Source organism: Rhinatrema bivittatum, chromosome 11 (assembly GCF_901001135.1).
Source record: "Rhinatrema bivittatum chromosome 11, aRhiBiv1.1, whole genome shotgun sequence".
In the NCBI taxonomy this organism is placed as follows: Eukaryota; Metazoa; Chordata; class Amphibia; order Gymnophiona; family Rhinatrematidae; genus Rhinatrema; species Rhinatrema bivittatum.
In genome coordinates this window covers 74,602,949-74,623,263 of record NC_042625.1, presented here as the reverse complement: position 1 = coordinate 74,623,263, position 20,315 = coordinate 74,602,949, and the positions used below count along the sequence as shown (strand labels likewise).

The 20,315-nt window shown below is 44.6% G+C and overlaps 2 protein-coding genes across 6 annotated transcripts in view; both read right to left on the bottom strand.

Moving 5' to 3' along the window:
- LOC115072975 (cytochrome P450 2F3-like) overlaps positions 1-20,315 on the bottom strand; it is a 175,214-nt gene that overhangs the window by 65,768 nt on the left and 89,131 nt on the right. The window lies entirely within an intron of this gene.
- Positions 1-20,315, bottom strand: part of LOC115072974 (cytochrome P450 2F2-like) — a 107,241-nt gene that overhangs the window by 10,666 nt on the left and 76,260 nt on the right. For all 5 annotated transcript variants that reach the window (XM_029571039.1, XM_029571040.1, XM_029571042.1 and 2 more), the window contains 4 exons: positions 8,871-9,033; positions 4,737-4,886; positions 2,846-3,006; positions 1,774-1,950 (listed from right to left, as the gene is read on the bottom strand). In XM_029571039.1, coding sequence (XP_029426899.1) covers positions 1,774-1,950; positions 2,846-3,006; positions 4,737-4,886; positions 8,871-9,033 — 651 coding nt within the window. The remainder of the gene's footprint in view (positions 1-1,773; positions 1,951-2,845; positions 3,007-4,736; positions 4,887-8,870; positions 9,034-20,315) is intronic.

Here is a 20,315-nt window from a genome sequence, read left to right as displayed (position 1 = left end):
AATGTTATGTTACTGTTATTTCTCGTCTATCCTATTTAATTATTTACCCTCCTCCCAGTTTTCTAATTCCCTGTTAAAATGTAACTTCCATACTTTACCAGTTTTGATGTAAACCGGCATGATGTCCACAACTAATGCCGGTATATAAAAATGTTTAAATAAATAAATAAATTGTTTGGGTACTTGTGACTTGGATTGGCCACCATTGGAAGAAGGATACTGGGCTTGTTGGACCTTTGGTCTGACCCAGTATGGCATATCTTATGTTCTTTTGTTCTAAGCATTTCAAACTACTCCCTATATACAATAATATCACATTATAATGAGAACTAAAAATAGAACTATATCAAGAATCCCTTCCCCACTGAGAGTTCAGTGACTCCACAGATTGGTATCTTTTACTCTGCAAAAGACATGGAGGCCAATATTCAGTAGGCCATTTAGCGGATAAGTTATCTGGTTAAAGTTAGCTAGATAACTTGTCCAGTATATTCAGTGGGATAAACCAACTACTTACCTGGATATCTCTGAAGATGCTGGATAACATTAGACCTCCTTCCGAACAGGTCTATAGTTATGCAGTTAACATAGGCCTGGATTCACCATTCTAACACAGAATGGTGAATCCAGCAAAAACGGGGGCGGGGGGATGAAGGGGGGGGGGCCTGCGAAAGCCAGCAGCCATCGCATCACCGCGGTGTTATCGCTGCCGGCTTTCGCACCCAATAGCGCCACCGTGAAAGATGGTGCTATTGGGTGCCCTACTGGCGACGATAACGTGGCTTACCTTATTGCCGCCAGCGAAGACATCGCGGAGTCTGTCCCGAAGCCGCCCCAACTCCTCCCCTCCCCGCCCCAACTCTGCCCCTAGCAAGCTATCACACGCGAAAAGATATTTGGCTAAGTTATCCAGATAACAGGACCCCCCTCCTCAGAAAGCCCCCAGAATGTCTCTTTTATATCCAGATAAATTATAGCCAGATAACATCATATTGGTTATAATTTAGCTGGATAAGATGCTGCATATGCCATATAATCCATTTAGACGGATACCTTGTGAGTTATCCATCTACTGTAAATGGCTTTTGAATACCTAACCCTTGATTTCAATTCCTGGGCTAGAATTCAGTCTGCTTCCTGAGCTGGCCTGGCTCAGTCACAGCATTCAAAGCTCTCAAGGTGAGGAAAGACTCAACCATCGGCAGCACCTAATGGCCAAGCTCAGAGATCAAGATTACATGCTCCAAAAGGTCAGCATGGTATATTTCATCTGGTCAGGGTTAGTCATCATGATGGCCAGCTTAATGAAGGAAGTAGGATATTAAAAATAGGGCTTAAATTCCCTTGCAGGTTCTGAATGAAGGCACGTGATGCTTGATTTCAACCCCTGTTCTGACTCAGCTATGTGAAGGTGAAGTAGGAGTGGAGTAGCCTAGTGGTTAGAGCAGCAGGCTGCAAACCTGGGAAACCAACATTCAATTCCTGCTGACCTTCCTTGTATCCTTGGGCAAGTTACGTCACCCTCCATTGCCACAGGTACAAACTTAGGGGCCATTTACTAAAGGTTTTCTCCTATTTTGTGTCTATGGGAAAAATGCTTAGCAAATAGGATCCTTAGTGACAGGGAAATACCTACAGTACCTGAATACAATATGAAGTATTACAGAATATAAATTTTAAAATATTCTTACACTACTGCGCAAAGAAATAGAAAAGCAATCCCTCCCCTATCCAAAAGTAGCAGATGTAGGCTGCACAATCCCTGAATCTTGCCTTCTGCATTTTGATGAGGAAAGCATCGATGAAGTCTCGGGGAGAGTCGGGGTCCAGTGTCTCCTGGTGAGCCTTGACTGCATCCTGAAGAATGACTCTCTGCACTTCATGATTTGCAAACAACTTTTTGTGTGGTCCCGGCAGGTAGTCCATGATTTCTGGATAGATATTGTACATCTGGGAAGAACAAAGAGGAGCAGTGATATTCCAAGGGGAGAGTGGCTAGCGTGATCACCCAGTCTGCCTGTTCATTGTCCTATCAGCATCTGTGCTGTATCCAATACGCATCAAATTTTTACCACATACTGGGGGTCCACAAGGATCATGACAGGAGAATTTTTGCCGGAGGGAGGGATCTACCTATTCCACAAACACATTCGTGCGATTATACCAACTAATAACTTTTTGGCAATTAGACAAACTAATAACATTTTTGTGTTCCATCCACGCCACACCTAATTTTCAGGACATGTAAGGGAGGATAGGAGCATTCTGACAGGGGTATTCTTTGGTATCCATATGTTCCATGAATACGCCTGCACAATTACACCACCTAATAACTTTTCCTTTTAGCATCCATTCCATACCAAATTTTCAGGACACATCAGGTAGTCCATAAGGATCATGTCAGGATATATTTGGGGATGCAGAAATTACATATATACTCTAGCTAGTAACATTTTTGGTTTCCATCCAACTCACACCAAGTTTTCAGAAGACTTCAGGGGGCTCAAAAAGAGTCAGACAGAGTGATTTTTTTCTGGATACATGTAGGCACAAGCATGCAAGTGTGTCTATATTTTAGAAAGCAGAATATAGTTCTGTGAGGAGCTTCTAGTTTGCATTCATGATCAGAACTGCAGAGGTCCACATGTCTATTTTTGATCTTTTTCTCCTATCTTCTCAAGAGTGCATCCCTTCACAGTTTATTTTATTTATTAATTTCTATTTTTAAGCCACCTACCCAACAACAGAATAAAACAAAGAACAGTAAGTCCCCTTATTAAAATACCATTTTCCTCCCAAATACAACAACAAAAAACTGTGATGCAAACATGTTAGCAACACTGACCGTTCCCCAGAAAGAGCTGATTATGTGAAAGTTCTCATTGATCGTGCTAACGATGGTCCGAAAGGTTTTATCTTCATAGTTGAAGCGAGACCCAAAGACGACGGAGAAGATGACATTGGAAATGGCACGGCCAAAGATTAGCGTGGGGTCAAAGGGCAACTCTATGATAAAACACAGTGGACATATGTATACATTTATATATATTTATCTATAAATAGATCTATTTCTAAACAGGCATTAATGTATATGATGAAGAGCAGAGAGTGTTTAGTATGGGTAGATGAGGCTATGGACAGGAGAGTCTCCTAAAATCTGGATCCAGTACAGTATAAGAGTGGAAAGATTTTGGCTCAGTTTTTTTTTCAGACAATTAAGACTCAATTTCAACCAAGTTTAAAGCAGACTATAGGGGTTCTTTTTAATTTTATTTACATCCAGAATAACTGATTGATATTTTTGTGACCTTCAGCAAAATTATAGCACTAGAATTGAAGGTTCCTAATTTTATCCAAAGCAGTTTGCTCATCCCTAACTCAGACCTTCAAATAAATGAAAAACAAAGAAATACATAAGTAAGGAAAGCTTCACTCCTTTTTTGCATTTTTAGATCCTCCCCAGTTGCTTGGCCACTCCCCCTTATTTTGGGATTGGCTGAGCTCCCCTGTATAAACTGGGTTGAGCATGAGGAAGGTGTGGTTGATAGGTTTTTTTTGTTGGAAGTGGAAGCTGCTGTCAGTGAGGATCCCAGAAAGCCCTCTGGTCTGCACCAGTTGGATACACCAGGAGAGTTCGGAGGATTTTGATTGTGAAGAAGCTGGTGTATGTCTTTTTGACCTGCTCCCAGTTCAGGAGGAAGCCCTCACCCCCATCTCAGGAGATAGGATTGGGTGCTATTTGCCTTGCTGCCAGCAAAAGTGGGGACTGTAGTGACGTATAAGGAAAAGAAGACCTTACTTTTGCAGAAATGTCTTTGTCATCTTGTTTTGAAGGAGAGAGTTTGTTTCTCCACCATCAGTTTCCCACCTTACTTTTAGAGAGAAGTATTTTTCATTGGGGAGAGACTTGGACATTAGGACACTGATTCAGAGGCCGACCTGAATAGAGACTGTAATGCTTGGAGTTGCCATCCTATTTATTCTTTTTTATGATTTTGCCATTCTTGTTGGGAGTTTATTTTTAAGTTACAGTAAACTATTTTTTGTTTAACACCATTCCAAGCCTCTGCCTGCTCTTTTATACCTCATGAACCAGCCTGCTGAGCTGAGAGACCTACCCATGTGAATACAAGTGGGAGAGAGACTGTTTGGTTGTGAGTGATCATGCAAGGTACCTATCCCCAGGAGTTTATGGCCCTGTAGGCTTGTTCTCCTCCGCACCAGTTGAATCCTGGCCTCCTTGGTGGCTTATTGTGGTGTTTTGATGGTATGAGCACGAGAAAAGAGTAAGCTGGGCAACAGTGACCCCAGGGACTTCTGCTATGACACCAAATCCAAGAGGTTACACATCATACAAATCTGCCCTCAGGAATGAAGAATTAAATTCTTCAACTTATCCTGTCTCTGTAAAACTCCATGTGACCTTTCCCAGTATCTACTGATTCTGTGCTTTCTGGTCAATGGAACACACTGATCTCAGAAAAGTCTGATCTTTCCCATCACGTCCACCATATATGGCAGTGGCTTGGAGAAATGGTTGCATAACTCATCTATTGAACATTTCTATAAGACTTATAACTTCGAGGAAGAATGGAGTGCTGCTGTAAATATCTATCATCAGTCATTTTGGATTCTGTAAAATGGTGGTGTGCTCCTTTACCATGCCATGGAAGAAAGAGCAGGGAGCGTCTAAAAGGCTACCAACTAGCTGAAAGCCATGAAAGTGCAATACATACGTTTGGTTTTTCGGAGTTCTGTAATGAGGAACTGAACCTCCTCCTGGATCCGCTCCTCAATGCTCCTCTTCCCCATGCCAAAGTTTCTCAGGGTCTGCAAAACGAATTTATGAAGGTCCTTCCACTTCTCCCCGTTACTGAATGCCAAATCTGAAAAGTAATGAGGAGCAAATTAAAAGGCCTTCTTAGCAAAGCCAGTAAGAACCATCTAATAATGTGGGGTTTGCTCTGCGTTGGCTGTGACACCCTGCAATAATAAGGGGAATGACCATGTCCCATAAGCACCCAGGTATTTTCCAACTCCCTGCTTATTTCTTTGCCTAAATATAAACCCCATTAACTTCAGGAGACAGAAAGAGATTGATTTCCTAATCTGTCAACTAACTTTCCATTCCCCTGATTCTGTGCTCATTACAGAACAGCAGCTTTGGCTATTTGCACCCAAAGTTGAATTTAAGCACACTAGGCAGGCCAATGTTCTCTTTAATTTTTCTATGGGCTGCATGCGCAAAAAAGTTCTTATGTGCAACATAGTTTATACATTTGTGTGCAGTGTGCTTTGAAACACCGTTCTATTTTCTTTTTCTTGCATGTGCTGTGTTTTCCTGGACAAGCATGCATAGGAAAACACAACTGACAGGGAACATTGGCCATGATGTTCAAGTCCTTGGACTATCCAAGCTCAACGGTTTAAAAGTTTAAACCCCCAAACTTTCTGCTCCCCTCTTGCTTGATGGCATTTTTCCAGTTTATATTCCATTGTGTAATGGACCCTCCGGTCTCATTACCATTAGAGACCTAGTTTGACTATCTTAGCTAGAGCAAGCAGGTTAGAGAGTGAAGGGAGGTACCATTCATATGCAGCCCCTCCCTTTGAGGGCAGTGACCAGCCCCCTAAGAAGGTTTTGTAAGCAGCTCTCTACACAGAGACTGGGGGGCAGTACTTTTAGGGTTTTGGAGAGTTTAGGGCTAATTTTAAAAGCCCTACGTGCGGCGATTCCAAGAGATATGTGCCTGGCTGGTACGTACATGAGCCGCACAGATCTTCAGATGACCGCACCCACTCACATATCTCCCGGAACACGCATCATAGAGGATTTGTTTTTAAAAGAGGTGGGCCGGGGCGGGGTCTGAGTAGGGCATGGGCAGGCTGGGACAGCGCCATCAGCACACAAGCACACACTGGGATCCAAGGGGCACGTAACCTACGGCTGCTATGGTCTACAGGTAAGTAGAGAAACAAAAAAACTGGGGTAGTTAGCAGGGTTTTAGGAGTTGGAGCTGGTAGGGTAAAAGGGAGGTAGGTTAGGTAGGGGATTTAGGAAGTTCACTACTGTACAGGGGCAAACTGGGAGGGAAGAGGGAATTCGACCTATCGCATTGCTCCGTGTACCTACTAAAATCCCCCCTTAGGTGAGTGAAACGGGATTCGCATGCACATGTGCGCGTTGATGTAAAATCATGCACGCGTGTGCACGGGGGTAGCCAATTTTATAACATGCACAGGTTTACAAGTTCATGTTATAAAATTGGGGCGTCTACATGTGTGCGCCAGCAACTGCGCGCACATAGACGCCCGTGAGCAGGTTGTAAAATTTACCTTTTAAGTGGCAGTGAGGAGCGTAATTTTGCTTTGCTTTTCAGGCCTTCTTGCAGGATCCAGGCACCTCCTGCCTGGGGATCCTAAGCAAAGAAACATAGAAATGGCAGCAGAAAAGGATCAAATGGTCCATCCAGTCTGCTCAGGAAGTTCAAGGTAGTAATTGCCACTCTGTGCAGGTTACGCCCATATTTCTCTTAAGGGTGGGAGCTGTCGATCTGTGCAGTTATCCCCAAACCTTACGATACCCATAAAAATTTCAGCTAGTGACATTTTTTACTGGATGATGAGTCTTTAAAATTCAGACAGTGCTGCTTGACGTGCTTGGGCTTGGCCATAGCGGCAGTCCTGTGCTTTTTCCCTTATATCTGCGTATCAGTATCCCCAGGCTGTAAAAGTCGGGGTCCTCTTGTTGTTGTGGGAATCCAATTCCCCTTCCCCCCCCCCCCCCCCCCCCCAACCGCTGAAGCAGGGAGCAATGTTTCAGTTGCATTTAAACAAAATCAATATACTCCTATCTTTATTGAAAAAAAAAAAAAAAAAAAAAAAGAGTACTTTGCATAAAACAGAGCTCATAAACAAGGGCACTAATCCTAAACCATGTTTCCCTGGTGCCTGATAATCCCATATAAAAATATGTAGTGCCATATGATTTATAATCATCAGCCTGAATAGAACATTATTTCTGCAAGATTGTTGATTATATTTTTTTAGGCAATTTTTAAAAGATGCAAATAAATCATGTCCTTTTATAAACAAATCAACTTATAGTTAGGGACTGATGAACTCAAAGTTTCAAAAGTGCAGATGAGAGTGCTCTCCTGTTCTATGCACAGTATTCCTGTTTGAAATAAACATAGGAGTATATTGTTTTTCTAGAGTGTGAATTTTTGGTCTGTATCCATGTTTTTTTCACTCTGGGGAGTTCGATTTGATTGTGTTGTCAGTTGCATTTAAAGCATCAATGCTTAATTGGTTAAGGGTAGCAACTGCCGCACCAGCAAGTTATCCCCTGCACATTTCCTTTAGGACTCGGACCTAGAAGCAGCCCTGTGCTTTTTCTCTTTTGTCTGTGTATCGGTATCCCAGACTGTAGAAGCAAGCTCAGAAGGGGGTTCCTACCAGTCCACTAACTGGCTGGCCAGGGCTTTCCTCTGGGTTGTTTTGGGATTTTCACATTTTTCATGCTAGGAGCCTTGTGAGACCCTGGGTACCACCTGGATTCAGGGCACAGCTGCCCAGGATAGGGAAGATCTGCCTCTTTGAGCCCTCAATGAGGAAGGAGGTAATGCTGGTGACTTGCTGCAAAGAGGAGCTCCTGTGCTAACTTCATTTTGGGGGGAAAAGGCACTTTTTGGTTGTTAAGTCCCAGGAGGAAGACTTCTGATGCCCCCTTCCTGCCAGAAGAGGAGCCCTGAGAAGTGCAGGTTCCTGAGAGGACTTGATTAAGTGAGAAAGAGTAAAGAATCGGCACCTAACTGTGAGTAAGAAATCATGTGAGATCTTTGAGGACGCTCATCTGGAGTCTTCGCCCTGTACAGAGAGAAGATTTAGACTATCTGTGCATTAGACCGTATTTAAACTTTTTGCTAGTATTGGAAGGGATTTTTCCTGCCCAACTAAGAATACCTGCCAACTTAGGAACCTCGCTTAGCCAAGACTTGGAGGGTGAGCGATCCCCCTGTACTGGTGCAGAGAGACCCATGCACAGTTAGAGAGGAAACGGACTGTAACTAAAACAGCTCCTGTGATGCTGAGGATTGATTTAGGTGTGCCATATTTCACCTGCTTTATCTCCAGTAATTTATTTTTAGACACACAATCCATGACCCTAGTATATTTTTTGGCACTTCCAGCACACAGTGGAAGAAACATATTCCCTCTCCAAGGGAAGAAAAGTTAGAAAAAGTCACCCCTGTCACTCTGGTCACTAAAAGGAATATCCTCCCCCCCCCCCCGCAAAGGATCCAGACACTGAGGGAAAGAGACTGTGTAAAAGAGCTAAGCCAGGCGAGGTTCCAGCTCAGAAGAGGCTTTAACATTCTTTTATGGCCCTATTGGGTTGCAGTCTGCACCCCGAGGCTTGGGGCTACATAAGTAATATTGGTCTGTCCCATTAATCGCAGCATTTTGCTTGTTACCTCCTCAACTCTTTGCTAATGCTCTTGCTACCAATTGTGTTCTCCTAGATGTCTCTTCCTCGCTATGGCTTCCTGCTTTATTAAGTTAGGTTGACTCATTTATTTATTTGTAATACCTTTGAGTAGCGTTGCAAAGATAAGACCTCTTTGAATGCATACTGATAATTATAATGCTGGAAATTATTATAATGTTATCAGGTACAACCTAGGAAATGATTCCACATTCTGCCTATTAAATAATCTGCTTCCCCCATCTCTGTTATAGGTAGAGATAGGAGAGAGATAGGTAAGATCGGGTTGGGAAAAATCAGTGGAAGCAGAACCAAAGTGGACTAACGTGAACTTAAATCGGAGTTGGGTTATTCCTGGTCTAGACCATCCCTATTGTCTTACCATTTCCCTTGGTGAAATTCAAAAAGACCGGAAAGGGTCCTCTTCCTCCAAACTCCTCTGCTTGGTCGATCAGAGCCTCTTTCACAGTCTCATATCCACATAGAATCAATCTGGGCTTTGAGCCCAAATGAATCGTGAACACAGGGCCATATTTCTTACTTAGCTGTGGAAAGACAAAGAACTAGACATAGAATAACTTTATATCTTAAAGTGAGGGGGATCCACACATGAGCACTGGACGCAACCTTATAAGCATCTGCAGGAGCATCTAGATCTATAACACATGTAGGGCTGTCCGTGGCATCTCTAGAGGAGCTGCCTTTGTGGCTCTGATTGCAAAGGAGCACTTTTTATCATTAAATGCATATAACTTTGCAACGAGCTTGTGCTAGCTTGCTCCTTGTAAAGCCACGGGGCTGCGGCCTTGGATGGAAGCAAAGAAATCCGCCAGCTGGAAGAGAGAAGAAGGGCGTGGGACCATGGGGGCCATAGGGACTGACCAGCTGAAAGACAGAGGGTGCCAGAGCTTGACAGGAAGGAAGAAAAGGGGAAGGGTGCTCCAGTCGGGCCAGGACAAGGGTGTTGGCATCATTGCCCCTTAAATATTTTTGTCAGCTAGTATTTAGATATTTTTTATTGCTAAATTAAAGTCCTGGTCTGGTTTCCTCGTACTAATGCCCACATGTAACACATGTTAATGCAGGTGTTAGCTAACGCCCCTATATTAAGGACAGTAAAGCACATAGTTTTCATGTAAGTTACCATGACTGTGGACAGTAGTGCCTACGTATATGCAAATGATTTTTTAAGTATGCAAATAACCTCTTTAGGTATTAATGCTAGATTCATCATCCAGGTGGAATATGTCCCTCCTAACATGGGAAACCTCACTACATTTCTTTAGGTGTAGTTAATTTTCCCTCATTAGCTGGGCTGCGGTTGCACATGGCAATGGGCCTAGCCCCCTCCAAATCAATTTTGGGCCTCCCAAAGTGTTTTAAAAAGGATAATTTAAATGTGTGTAGACTTAGGACTTTGATAGCAGGAATTGTTGGAATACACTCAGTGTATGACATTAACAGCAATGAATTTTAGATTTTTAATAAGCGTGGTTTTTTTCTGGATACAAATTTTTCATTTAAAAAGATAAGATCAAACACATTTAATGGATATATGATTACAGGATTGGCAGCAGAAGGTTCTTTTCCTGCTCTGTGCCTTATATATCATAACCATCAATTCAAATGTAAATCCCTAGGCTATTTGAACCCAGTCCAGAGGCCATATCTCAAATCATAGTTTTAAATGGAACATTCTAGAATGTCAGATGTTATTTGCAGGGTTCCCTGAGTGGGGGTGAAAGATTATTTTCAAGGCCCTTCACATTGCAGATCCCAATCTTTACACATGGCAGTGATGATAACAGCACACATGAGTACCGTATTTCCACGCATATAACCCGCGGGTAATGTGCGTTTTTACCTACCCCGCATGCCCCCCGCGGGGTATAAACGTGGGCGGGTTATCCAGAAAAAATTTTACAACCAATAAAGTTTCCCGACTCTGAATAGGCTGCAGCTGAGAGGAGTCCGTCCTATCCCTGCGCCCGGCCGCTTCCTGATTGGTCGCGTGTTAAATCTAGGCCGCAGGCGGGTGGGCGCTTGTTCCAGGCGGCGGCGGGGGCGGGTGGACGCGCGTTAGTTCGAGACGGCCGGCGGGTGGTCGCGTGTTAAATCTAGGCCGGGTCGCACAGGCGCGCATTCATTCACTGCCGGTGGGGGCAGCCCCCACCGGCAGTGAATGAATGCGCGCCGAAAGCAGCTTGTTCCAGGCGGCGGTGGCGGGTGGACGCGCGTTAGTTCGAGGCGGGTGGTCGCGTGTTAAATCTAGGCCGGGTCGCTCAAGGCAATCGAGGCCGGGTCGCTCAAGGCAGTCACATGCCGTGACGTCACGGCATGTGACTGCCTTGAGCATCGAATCGCAGGGGTCGCATTCATTCACTGCCGGTGGGGGCTGGGGCAGCCCCCACCGGCAGTGAATGAATTCATTCATCCAGGCGGAGGAGCCGGCTGCTTTCAGCTGCCGCTGCCGGCTGCTTTCGGCGCTCAAGGCAGTAGCGGCGAAAGCAGCCGGCTCCTCCGCCTGGATGAATGAATGCGACCCCTGCGATTCGATGCTCAAGGCAGTCACATGCCGTGACGTCACGGCATGTGACTGCCTTGAGCGACCCGGCCTAGATTGCCTTGAGCGACCCGGCCTAGATTTAACACGCGACCACCCGCCTCGAACTAACGCGCGTCCACCCGCCACCGCCGCCTGGAACAAGCTGCTTTCGGCGCGCATTCATTCACTGCCGGTGGGGGCTGCCCCCACCGGCAGTGAATGAATGCGCGCCTGTGCGACCCGGCCTAGATTTAACACGCGACCACCCGCCGGCCGTCTCGAACTAACGCGCGTCCACCCGCCCCCGCCTGGAACAAGCGCCCACCCGCCCGCGGCCTAGATTTAACACGCGACCACCCGGCTCCCGCCGCCCGCCTGGACCCACGCGGCCCTCCGACAGGTATTTAAAAATTTATTTTTTTTTTGAATTGCGGGTTATATGAGGAGGCGGGGTATATTAAAACTTTTTTTCATAAATCTTGAAAACCTGCGGGTTATGTGTGTGGGCGGGTTATATACGTGGGCGGGTTATTGTCGTGGAAATACGGTATTAGTCACTGGACGCTGACTTTGGTTTCCAACAATATTTTTTACTGATAAGATGTGAAATGATGAAGTCTTTACAGCAACTTGTTGTGCCCGGTTGCAGACGGCTGCAACCTCTCATGCTCACCTCTTTTTTCCCTGCTCCAGCCAGCCTCAGACAAATGGCAGTCTCCGCCTGCAAACGCCACCTTCCCTGGTGTCCCTGGGACGGCATGGGCACAGCTGACCGCCATCTTGAAACCGGCATAACCTAAGGCGCGCGCGCGCATGTCAGGGCCTCCTAAGAACACGTCATGGCGGGAACCTCGGGGGCATCCCCTCCGCATAACGTCATCCCGTTGGTGTATTTAAGCCACTCGGCCCTCTCCTTCTACGAGTTTACAAGGAGTTTCATCGTTGCTCAAATCCACACTTCGTTGGGACTTGCTCCTGCATCTCCTGAACTTGGACGCTCTAGTTACCCACTTCTCGGGGGCCTTTCCGCTCCCTGGCTATCCGCTCCTCGGAGGGCCTTCCTGCCTGGAGAATCTACTACTCACTTCTCAGACTCTGCCTAGAACTTCCGTGTGAGTATATCTCTTCATGCTAGTACTTCATCGTGCTGGGGAATACCTACGGCGTACCCCGTGCCTCGGACCACTACCATTCTCCCTTCAGTGACTCTCTTCAGCCCACTCTGTGGCGTATGCTGTTAATGTCATACACTGAGTGTATTCCTACAATTCCTGCTATCAAAGTCCTAAGTCTACACACATGTAAATTATCCTTTTTAAAACACTTTGAGAGGCCCAAAATTGATTTTTGAGGGGGCTAGGCCCTTCACCATCCAGCAGTTCCTCAGGACCCCTGCTCTGCTTCTACGTTCTACAGCACAGTATCCTCGGCGTACCCCGCTCTGCGGGCCACCACCGTGTCTGCACATCCAAGGTACTCTACTCTAGAGGAGGAACTCTCCGTGGTACCCCACTCTGCGGGCCACTACCGGAGCTTGACTGCTGGGATTACCATCTCATCTCAGAACTGTTTTGCATCCCCGCTCTGCGGGTTCTGCTATTTCTTTTCCTGCCTGAGTAAAGTCTTCCTTACAGTTGTGTCTGACACTGCTGAGACCACGCCTATCGGTGTGAGTCCCCACATGGCTCCTCCCTGTGGGTGGAGTCATCACTCCACCCACACCAATTCATAACACAACTTAATTCACTTGTAGATGGTACAAGTGCTTTAAATAAATGTGTGACTTCTCAATGTCTTTAGTACAGTTTAGATGGTAAATCCAATTAATTCAGTGTTTAAATTGATATGTTTCCCTTTCCATTGGTACAAGACAAGTTGATTGATCCCCTCCAAGTGCTGGTGAAGTATGAAATCCATTTTAACGCAGTCATTTCTCTCCTACCTCCTCCATGTCATCATCTCCTCTAAATTTAAATCCTTCTCTCAGTACCTGAATGGCACCAGATATTCCCTTTTTTTCCATATTAACATCAAGGCGATACACTCATTTCTCCTCCTCTCCAAAACTCCAGTAGATGATTCAATTCCCTTCTGTGGGTCCATTCCAGCTAGATGGCTAAAAGTCATCTTTCCCCATGGATCTTGATGATCTCAGATTCCTCTTTCAAGAAGGCAACCTCTCCCAGTTGATGTTAGAGCAGAAAAAGTAAATTAACTTAATTGAGTCCCTTTTCAGTAGGTACTCAAATGAATCAATTTAAAAATACAAAATGGATGGAAGGGTGGAAAGAAAGTCCCGTCAAAAGTAAAATTAGAGAACAGCTTAGATGTAACTTCCTCTGGAAAAAAAACACACACCCCATCCCACCCCTTCAAAGAGGCCCAGCACTTATGCACATACTGGGGTTTACGCGCGTGGCCGGGCCCCTTTGAAAATGCGCCCAACGCGTGCAAGGCCCGGCCACATGCATAAACCCTGGGATTTATGCGCGCAGCCCTTTGAAAACCTATCCCTATGTATGTAAGATTAAGAGCCTTGTGCGTATTAAAGGAAGAGAGAGTGCATGTGTGTAATTGTGTGATTGAGAGCCTATAAGTGAGAGAGCGAGCATGTGTATAATTGTGTGATTGAAAGCCTATGTAAGTGAGAGAGCGAGCATGTGTGTAATTGTGTGATTGAGAGCCTATGTAAGTGAGAGAGCGAGCATGTGTGTAATTGTGTGATTGAGAGCCTATAAGTGAGAGAGTAAGCATGTGTATAATTGTGTGATTGAGAGCCTATGTAAGTGAGAGAGTGTGCATGTGTGTAATTGTGTGATTGAGAGCCTATGTAAGTGAGAGAGCGAGCATGTGTGTAATTGTGTGATTGAGAGCCTATGTAAGTGAGAGAGTGAGCATGTGTATATTTGTATAATTGTGTGATTGAGAGCCTTTGTAAGTGAGAGAGCGAGCATGTGTGTAATTATGTGATTTAGAGCCTATGTAAGTGAGAGAGTGAGGATGTGTGTAATTGTGTGATTGAGAGCCTATGTAAGTGAGAGAGCGTGCATGTGTGTAATTGTGTGATTGAGAGCCTACGTAAGTGAGAGAGCGAGCATGTGTGTAATTGTGTGATTGAGAGCCTATGTAAGTGAGAGAGCGAGCATGTGTGTAATTGTGTGATTGAGAGCCTATGTAAGTGCGAGAGAGCTTATGCATATGTGTGTGATTAAAAGCCTATGTGTAAGTAAGACAGAGCATTGTGTGATTGAGAGAGACTGGTCAGAAAGGTGACGTATGTATGTGTAAGAAAAACTGATTAGGGAGGTGAGTGGTGTGTGTGTGTGTGAGAGAGAGAAACTGGTCCTGAGGATGTGACTGGTATGTGTATGTGTGAGTGTGAGAGAGAGAGACTGGTTGTGGTCCCTAAGGAAGAGGACCATGAGGACAGCTTCAGCAGCAACTGCTGCTTCTGGTGTGGCCTGCAAGAGAAAGGAGTAGGAGAACTGCTGGAGAGGATGAATAAATAAAAGTGGCTTTTTAAGTTAATTTTTCTTACTTGACTGTCATTTTAATTATTGAGTATTATGTGATGTGTCTGCTGTTTTGAAATATTTTATAGATGTTTGGAATATTTTTAATTTAAGAGTTTAATTGTTAGATGTTATTCTATTCATCAGCTGTCTTGAAACCATTTATTCATATAGTTTTACAGTTATTTCTGTGTGGGGATCTATAGCAGCTTGGTTTTTTCTGTTTTCCTAATTGGAGGTGTATTGGCATTTAGGGTCTGGTTCAATATTTGCAGTGCTGCCTTTTTATAGGTAGGGTTGTTCCATTTGAGTGCATGCCATAATGCAGGTGTAACTTTGCGTGGATTAGTCTGTGTGCATTATTGCAGATCCTGTACTGTGTTAGGTGCCCTATTTCTGTTTCCATTTCTCCAGTTTTGTACATAAGAACATAAAATATGCAATACTGGGTCAGACTAAGGGTCCATCAGGCCCAGTACCCTGTTTCCAATCCAAGTCACAAGTACCTGGCAAATATCCAAACATTAAATAAATCTCAAGCTACTATTGCTTATTAATTATGAACAGTTTATGGATTTTTCCTCTAGCAGCTTATCCAAAACCTATTCCTATGTATGGATGATTAAGAGTCTTGTGTGTATTAAAGGAAGAGAGAGCGCTTGTGTGTAATTGTGTGATTGAGAGCCTATATAAGTGAGAGAGCGAGCAAGGCTTTACCCAAGGCAAGTCTTGCCTTACAAATCTGCTTCACTTTTTTGAGGGAGTTAATAAACATGTGGATAAAGGTGACCCGGTAGATGTAGTGTACTTGGATTTTCAGAAAGCATTTGATAAAGTTCCTCATGAGAGGCTTCTCGGAAAAATAAAAAGTCATGGGATAGGTGGCGATGTCCTTTCATGGATTACAAACTGGCTAAAAGACAGGAAACAGAATAGGATTAAATGGACAATTTTCTCAGTGGAAGGGAGTGGGCAGTGGAGTGCCTCAGGGATCTGTAGTGGGACCCTTACTTTTCAATATATTTATAAATGATCTGGAAAGAAATACGACAAGTGAGGTAATCAAATTTGTGGATGATACAAAACTGTTCAGAGTACTTAAATCAAGAGCAGATTGTGATAAATTGCAGGAAGACCTTGTGAGACTGGAAAATTGGGCATCGAAATGGCAGATGAAATTTAATGTGGATAAGTGCAAGGTGATGCATATAGGGAAAAATAACCCATGCTATAGTTACTCAATGTTAGGTTCCATATTAGGTGCTACCACCCAAGAAAGAGATCTAGACGTCATAGTGGATAACACATTGAAATTGTCGGTTCAGTGTGCTGCGGCAGTCAAAGAAGCAAACAGAATATTGGGAATTATTAGAAAGGGAATGGTGAATAAAACGGAAAATGTCATAATGCCTCTGTATTGCTCCATGGTGAGACCGCACCTTGAATACTGTATACAGTTCTGGTTGCCGCATCTCAAAAAAGATATAATTGCGATGGAGAATATACAGAGAAGGGCTACCAAAATGATAAGGGGAATGGAACAGCTCCCCTATTAGGAAAAACTAAAGAGGTTAGGACTTTTCAGCTTGGAGAAGAGACAGCTGAGGGGGGATATGATAGAGGTGTTTAAAATCATGAGAGGTCTAGAACGGGTAGATGTGAATCGGTTTTTTACTCTTTCGGATAATACAAAGACTAGGGGGCACTCCATGAAGTTAGCATGTGGCACATTTAAAACTAATCGGAGAAAGTTCTTTTTCACTCAACGCACAATTAAACTCTGGAATTTGTTGCCAGAAGATGTGGTTAGTGCAGTTAGTATAGCTGTGTTTAAAAAAGGATTGGATAAGTTCTTGGAGGAGAAGTCCATTACTTGCTATTAATTAAGTTGACTTAGATAATAACCACCGCTATTACTAGCAACTGTAACATGGAATAGACTTAGTTTTTGGGTACTTGCCAGGTTCTTATGGCCTGGATTGGCCACTTTGGAAACAGGATGCTGGGCTTGATGGACCCTTGGTCTGACCCAGTATGGCATGTTCTTATGTTCTTAACGTTTTTTAAACCCAGTTACACTAACTGCTGTAACCACATCCTCTAGCAATGAATTCCAGAGCATAACTATGCACTGAGTGAAAAAGCATTTTCTTCAATTTGTTTTAAATGAGCTACTTGCTAACTTCATGGAGTGCCCCCCAGTCCTCCTATTATCTGAGAGAGTAAATAATCGATTTACATCAACTTGTTCAAGTCCTTTCATGATTTTGTAGACTTCTATCAAATACCCCCTCAGTCGTCTCTTCTCCAAACTGAACAGCCCTAACTTCCTTTGCCTTTCCTCATAGGGCAGCCCATCCCAGACCCCTTATTTTTGTTATCCCTCTCTGCTCTTTCTCTAGTGTAACTATATCATTTTTTAGATGTGGCGATCAGAATTGTACACAGTATTCAAGGTGCGGTCTCACCATGGAGCGATTCAGAGGCATTATGACATCTACCATTTTGCCATTCCCTTCCTAATAATTCCTAACATTCTGTTTGCTTTTTTGATTGCCACAGAATACTGAGCTGATGATTTCAATGCATTATCCACTATGGCGCTGGAATCAGTGATGGTTTTAACCTCCAACTCAAGGTCAGGATGGGATGCGGGGAAAGGGAAAGATGGGGCCAGGTGGGGCTGTTCTGCATTTTTGGTTCTGATAAACTTGTGGGCTGATGGGAAATAATCCCCACTCCTTGCCTGTGGGTGCCCTGTTAATCCCCAGCAGCTCCACAGAAAGCACAGCTTGATACTGCCCAGGCCTTCCCCCCCGTGGCCTGTACCACTCTCCAGAGCAGTCAAAACTCTTCCTAGCTGCATTGCATCCTCTACCCATGTCTTCACCCTAACTAGCCCCGTCCACATGAGCCATGCTAAAGCCTGCAATTCATAATGTGGACAATCTGGGGTTGCCTTGCACTGGCAGGTCTTGTCCAATCTATTCTGATATGCGGCCACTTACACTTCAGTTAGCTGCTGGCAGTGGCGAAACAAGCTCCCACCACTGCCACTGTAGGCTGGATCGAGCTCCTTCTGCCATTGCTGCCAAGGGCCTGATAGCACTCCTTTTGCTATCGCTACCAGGAGTCAGATAAAATTCAGCCAACAGCCGCATCCATAGTTTGCTATAAGATATTGTTTTGTGGGTTGCTTCTTTCTGGATACTTCAGATTTCATTAATTTATTGTGAACACACTCTGTGTATGGAAGTTGAACAATTTACAGAATGTGCAAGATATAAGGCAATCCGGGGGGAGGGATATTTTTCTTAAAATCAACCAAATGCTTTCTCTTCTGTGTCCAAGAAATCAAGATCCAGTTCTGCCTTTCCAGCCAATGGCCATGGACATTTCTGAGCAGGATAAAGATTAGGATGGGAAGTTTTTAAAGCATTATCTGACTATAAGTTAATGATTAAATGAATTGTAAACCAAAACAGTTGATCATTAAAACCAAGTATTAGTGCTACTGAAAAGGATAGTGTGGACTCTTCTATGCCACAGAACTTCAAGAAAGTAAACAATGATGTAAGAATTTAAAACAGACGCTTTAGCTTATAAGAAGTAATTCTCCTCAGGGCTTGAGACACACCCAAGGAAAAGAGAATAAAATCCATTTACTTTAATTGCACACCCAATCAAGATTTACTACATCTTAGCACATTTATTACATCTTAGCACAGACCCCTTCAACTCATCCAGAGGAGTCCCCCAAGGCTCATCTCTGTCCTCCACCCTATTCAACATTTATATGTTGCCTCTCTGCCAGCTCCTTACAGACCTAGGCCTCACTCATTTCATATATGCGGACGATGTCCAAATTCTTATTCCTGTAATGGACTCCCTATCTAACTCATTAAAAATTGGGGACAACTGCCCCACTTCAATTAACACCCTCCTTACTACTCTTAATCTTGCCCTCAACACTGCCAAAACCGAGCTTCTCATCATCTCAAACAATTCAACTAGCAACTCCCTCTCAAACACAACCCCGACTTCCAACTCATCCCATATCTCCCAAAATGTACGAAACCTGGGAGTCATCCTAGACAATCAGCGGAACTTAAGAAAATTCATAAACACCACCACCAAAGAATGTGTCTACAAACTTCCTGTACTTAAGAAGCTCAGACCCCTCCTCCACTTCAATGATTTCTGTACTGTTCTCCAGGCCCTCATCTTCTCAAAAACTGACTACTGTAATTCCCTCCTACTAGGCCTCCCCACCTTGTCCATCAAACCCCTCAAAATGCTACAGAATGCCGCCGCCAGAATCCTCACCAACACGCAAAATGGACCACATCACTCCCATCCTAAGAGACCTCCACTGGCTCCCCATCTCATTCAGAATCCTCTACAAGAGTCTCACTATTGTTTACAAAACCTTGCACAACCAGGAACTCAGCTGGATGAACGACTCTCTCTATTTTCACTTCTCAAACAGACCCACCAGATCTGCTTACAAAGGAACCATACACACATCTGCACCCAAACTCACACACCTCAGCTCCATAAAAGATCGGGCACTATCTATTGCAGGACCCACAATTTGGAACTCAATGCCCCCTACATTACGTATGGAATCAAGCTCACAAATGTTCAAAAAAAGATTAATGGCTCTTCCAACAGGCATTTAACTAATGTTATTAAGCTGTTATTGTTAAAGCTGGGAATTAGCAATCTGTTATTAGAGCTCTGTTGTTAAAGCTGAGAGTAGCAGTCTGTTATTAACGGAGTTGCTGGAGATAGCAATCTGTTATTATTTAGAATAGTTGTGAGTGGATCCTTGGACCAGTGGCAAGTGACCAGGCCCATGGGGGAGATCCCGAGAGGGACCACTGGTCAGGCTTAGTGTAGAAGACAGACACACACTAGTTCTTTTATTAGACAATATATTAAACCACCAGAGGTGGCAGTAGTGAGCTGGAAGTGCCCAGCTGGGCTGTAGTTTCTCAGGTATTGGAACAGCGATCCCAAGGTGGCTGAGCTGTAGAGAAACTAAGAAAATGAGTAGATAGGATATGCAGAGTTCTGGAACAAGTCCTTGATGATAACACTCACACCATAGTCTCTTGAGGCAGCCCAGGAGCTTTAATGCAGTAGGCCCTCGAGGAGTGAGTACCTGGTCCCAGGGAAAGCTCTGAGAGATAGATGGAAACTCACAAATGTTGTAAAAGCAGCAATGACTTCTTAGCAGAAGTGGTATTCAGGAGCTGGTCCAGGACGTGGGCCCTTGAGGAGCGAGTACTGGTTCCGGACTGCGACCTGAAAAGAAAGAGAGAGAGCGAGGCCCCTGAGGAGCGGGTACCTCTAGTGAAGTCCGAGGAGGCAGAGTAGCTAGGGTTGCGGAGAGCAAATCCCATCCGCAGCGACCTGGAGGAAGCTAGGTAAACCTTTCCTTTGCTAACTCGTCTAGTTAGTGAAAACGTCATCTCAGGGGGACGCCCCTGAGGTTCGCGCCAACGCCGGTACATCAGTTGGGCCACACGCGCGCCCTTAGGCATCTGGTCAACATGGCGGCTTACAGCGTCGAGCCAGTCCGGGATCGCCGGAGGAGGACGGCCTGGAGACGCCGCAGCCTCTAGCCTTCCATCAACCCCGGAGGGAGTCGCCAACGAGGTAAGGTGGGTGGAGCAGAGACATCGGACAGCGACGGACACAACAACTAACAACCTAACCTCCCCTCTCCAACTTCCCTCCCTCCATCTTTTGCTGTCATTACCTC